This window comes from Lethenteron reissneri, unplaced genomic scaffold, assembly GCF_015708825.2.
Source record: "Lethenteron reissneri isolate LAM-NWPU_2019-01 unplaced genomic scaffold, ASM1570882v1 scaffold_1529, whole genome shotgun sequence".
Classification (NCBI taxonomy): domain Eukaryota; kingdom Metazoa; phylum Chordata; class Hyperoartia; order Petromyzontiformes; family Petromyzontidae; genus Lethenteron; species Lethenteron reissneri.
This window is the reverse complement of record NW_026891255.1, coordinates 94472-98424: the sequence shown is the minus strand read 5'-3', so window position 1 is coordinate 98424 and position 3953 is coordinate 94472. Positions and strand designations below refer to the sequence as shown.

General features: G+C 52.7%; 1 protein-coding gene across 1 annotated transcript; it reads right to left on the bottom strand.

Annotated features, from left to right (window-relative positions):
* Window positions 1–901: 901 nt before the first annotated feature.
* LOC133362558 (protein Wnt-5a-like) lies at window positions 902–3256 on the bottom strand. The gene is made up of 3 exons (XM_061581505.1): window positions 3161–3256; window positions 2509–2701; window positions 902–999 (listed from the first exon to the last, which is right to left on the bottom strand). The coding sequence occupies exons 1-3, from the start codon at window positions 3254–3256 to the stop codon at window positions 902–904; spliced, it is 387 nt and encodes a 128-aa protein (XP_061437489.1).
* Window positions 3257–3953: the final 697 nt, after the last annotated feature.

Below are 3953 nucleotides of genomic sequence, written 5' to 3'. Positions count from 1 at the left end.
TTTGAATTTACTGCGTTGCTTTAGATTGCTAGTGTGTATAGTGTGTGTGTACTGTGTGTACTCTGTGTGTGTAGTCTGTGTGTGTACTGTGTGTGTGTGTACTCTGTGTGTGTAGTCTGTGTGTGTGTACTGTGTGTGTACTCTGTGTGTGTGTACTGTGTGTGTACTCTGTGTGTGTACTGTGTGTCTGTACTTTGTGTGTCTACTCTGTGTGTGTACTGAGTGGGTGGGTGAGTGAGTGGGTGAGTGAGTGGGTGGGTGAGTGGGTGGGTGAGTGGGTGAGTGAGTAGGTGAGTGAGTGGGTGAGTGAGTGGGTGAGTGGGTGAGTGGGTGGGTGAGTGGGTGGGTGAGTGGGTGAGTGAGTGGGTGAGTGAGTGGGTGGTTATTTAGCAGGGTTAAACTATTTACTCAAATGTTTAATCTGCACTAATTACGAATCTTTTGTTTTATCATCAGACAAATTACAAGGAAACTGATTTTTTTTCATCAGTGCGAAGTCGTGTGAAGTAGTAGATTCAGTGTGACGCGGCTCGCAGGGAAGGGTGCGATGGACCTCGCTGTGAATCCCAACAAGCGCCGAGTGAACGTTGCCTAGATTTGGCAAACGCGGCGTTAACGAGAACAACGGAATAAACGGAACAACGGCACTTGGTCGCTAAGCGCATTCAAGTGGCGACGTCACAAAACAACGGCGCTTCCACATCATGAAGATGAAGCGCATGCAGAGTGTGTAGTAGGGTAGTGCATAGTGCAGTGTAGCTTGTGGCGTGTCGCACGCGAGTGAAGTGTATATAGTAGAACGCAGCTCGTAGTGAGGGGTACACGCTGGATGTCGATGCCCTAAACAGCTTTGTGGGGGTCGCGATTTCAGTCGAGGCCCCCCCTAGACTGGGGCTGGAGGCTACTTGCAAGCGAATTGATCGACGGTCCACGGGCAAAGCTTGCACTTGACGTTCTCCTTGAGCTGCTCCTTGCATCCGCACTGCGTCTCCAGCGTGACTGGGGAGGGAACAGCAGAGGGGAGAGAGCTCACGAGATCGTCGCTATTGTGCGACCGCCGTTAACGTCGAGGTTAACAAAATCTCCGCGCACTTCTCCTCCCGACGTTGTCAAACGACCAGAGGTCGCAACCGGGTACCCGATACCCGTACCCTACCCAATACCCGTACCCTACCCGATACCCGTACCCTACCCAATACCCGTACCCTACCCGATACCCGTACCCTACCCAATACCCTACCCGATACCCGTACCCTACCCGATACCCGTACCCTACCCTACCCAATACCCTACCCGATACCCGTACCCTACCCGATACCCATAGCCGTTTGCGACCCTGATGCGGCCGGGTACGGGTGGACCGTGAGTCACTGGTGAGTCACCGTTTGTCACTCATTTCCCAACGTCTTGTCTCTTCTCACAATTCAAGTTCCTAGAATCAACCCACCCGCGCCTGCAACATGGCTTCATCCCAGAGGTCGCAATCGGGTACCCGATACCCGTACCCTACCCGTACCCGGCCGGGTACGGGTAGGGTACGGGTACGGCCGGGTACCCGCTTGCGACCCTGGTGCGGCCGGGTACGAGGGGTAAGGAATCAGAACCCGTTTGCGACCTCTGCGAATGACCCGCGGGGAAGCGGCCGTCGCAGAGCCACTGCCGACGAGATCCCTTCGAGCGACCTAAGGATCACGGAAAGCAGTTCTACAGAAATGCATTTTCGGTGTGATTGCGTGGTGTACGGTACTTATAGTAGTGAAGACTGTGCGTAGTGGTATAGGGACGGTGTGATTGCGTGGGTGTACGGTACTGTATAGTGGTGAAGAACAGTGTGAAGTGGTATAGGGACAGGGTGATTAGAGAGAGACTGGTGCATGCGTGGAGACAATTAAAATGCAAATCAATTTATAAAATTTTTGACACGCGTTTTTCTGGATTTTGTTGCTGTTATTCTGTCTTTTACTGTTCAAATAAACCCACCATTAAAATTATAGACTGATCATTTCTTTGTCAGTGGGAAAACGTACAAAATCAGCAGGGGATCAAATAGTTTTTTCCCTCACTGTAGCTCACTGGCCCTTGCCTGGTCAAATATGAAATAGTTGTTGCTTTTTAAATCCTTTATATTAAGTTCACTTGCTTGCGCGCTTACGACCGTGCAAATCTTTCGGTCGTTTTTTAACCCACTTCCCGTGATCCAATCGAGCTGACATTTTGCACACAGACTCGTTGTGCGTGACAATTTATTTTCGTGAAATTTTTTTTCCATAACTTTACACTTTTTAGGAAAAAAAAATATATTTAATTATCAATTGCTTAATGGTGGCAGGCAATCATCTGACCTATAGGTGGCAGCCATCTCAAGCCAGAGGATGAGAGGACTCGAGCCGTCACGCATATAAAGGATTTATAGTGAAAAACTTTGTTTTTACGGGTTAATTTTTAATGACTAGTTTTAGTTAATTTTCGGGGGGGGGGTTAGGGAGAGGTGAGGGGCGAGGGGCTCACCTTGTGAGATGTCGTATCCTCTGTCACAGCACGTGATGACGGAGCATGCCTCCTTGCCCTCGGAGGTGACGTTGCACCGCCGCCCCACCGCGCCGGGGATGCCGCTGGCGTCGTTGCGCTCGCAGTAGCCGGGGCTGGCGCTCACATGCATCAGCTCGCTCGCCGTGGGCGCCGTCAAGCGCTCGTTCACCGGCTCCAGACGCCAGCGGGACCAGCGGGTGGCACCAGCAACGCTGCTGCTGCTGTTGTGGCGGACCAGCTGCATGGCGGAACTTGTGTCGTACTTGTGCTGCAACCACCATCATCACCATCGTCATCATCATTATCATCATCAATATCATCACCATCATCATTATTATCACCACCATCATCACCATCATCATTATCATCATCATCATTATCATCATCACCATCATCATTATCATCATCACCATCATCATTATCATCATCACCATCATCATTATCATCATCACCACCATCATCACCATCACCACCATCATCGGGGGATGTGGTGGTTGTCGAGTGAATGCGGGGAGCTCCCTTAGCTGTTAGGGACCCCCCCCCCCCGCCTGTAACCCCCCAATGGATGAATCCTCGTCACACCCACACTCCCTCTGGGGGCAGTCCCACCCAGCAGCTGTGAGCAGCTCACCTTCAGCAAGTTCCCAACTTGGTGGAAGTCGGCGAGCTGCTGCCAGCAGATCTTCAGCATGCAGCGGCCAAAAAGCAGGTGGCACTTGCAGTCCATGTGCGCCAGATTGTACACCGCCTGTAGCACCACCACCACCACTACCAGCGTCACTACCACCACCACCGTCATCACCACCACCAGACATCACCACCACCACCGTCAATGTCACTACCACCACCACCACCACCGTCATCACCACCACCACCACCACCGTCATCACCACCACCAGACATCATTACGCTAAAACATTACCGGTAGAAGTTCAAGCGAGAACCATTGCGTTAATCACGATTGGTAATACAACCCTAGGCAAGGAGGCCAAACCTAATTAGCATGGAGTAACTTTTTTTTATTATAAAAAAAAAAAGACAACATCTACAACGACCCACCACCCCGTTCACACACTCACCAGCCGACCCGCCTCGTTGTCGTGCAAATTCATCGCCAAAGACTCCCCTCTCTGCCTGCTACGACTGCCATCGCCCACATTCACGAACCACTTGGCGAACTGGTATCCGTATTCGACGTCGTCCGATGAGCCGCCCCGCCGAGCACGCGGCGGTAGCCTCATGGCGTCGGGAACGACCCAGGAGCAGCTGCCCCGGAACTGCCCCTGGCGGCAGCCGCGCGCCACCACGTGGGACACTCCGGCGGCGACGATGGCGGAGAGGAACGCATCCTCGCGAGAGCCGGGGGACACGCCGGGGAACACTCCTGTGGTGTAGCGCGTAAAGCCTGCCGGGGCGGCGGGGGG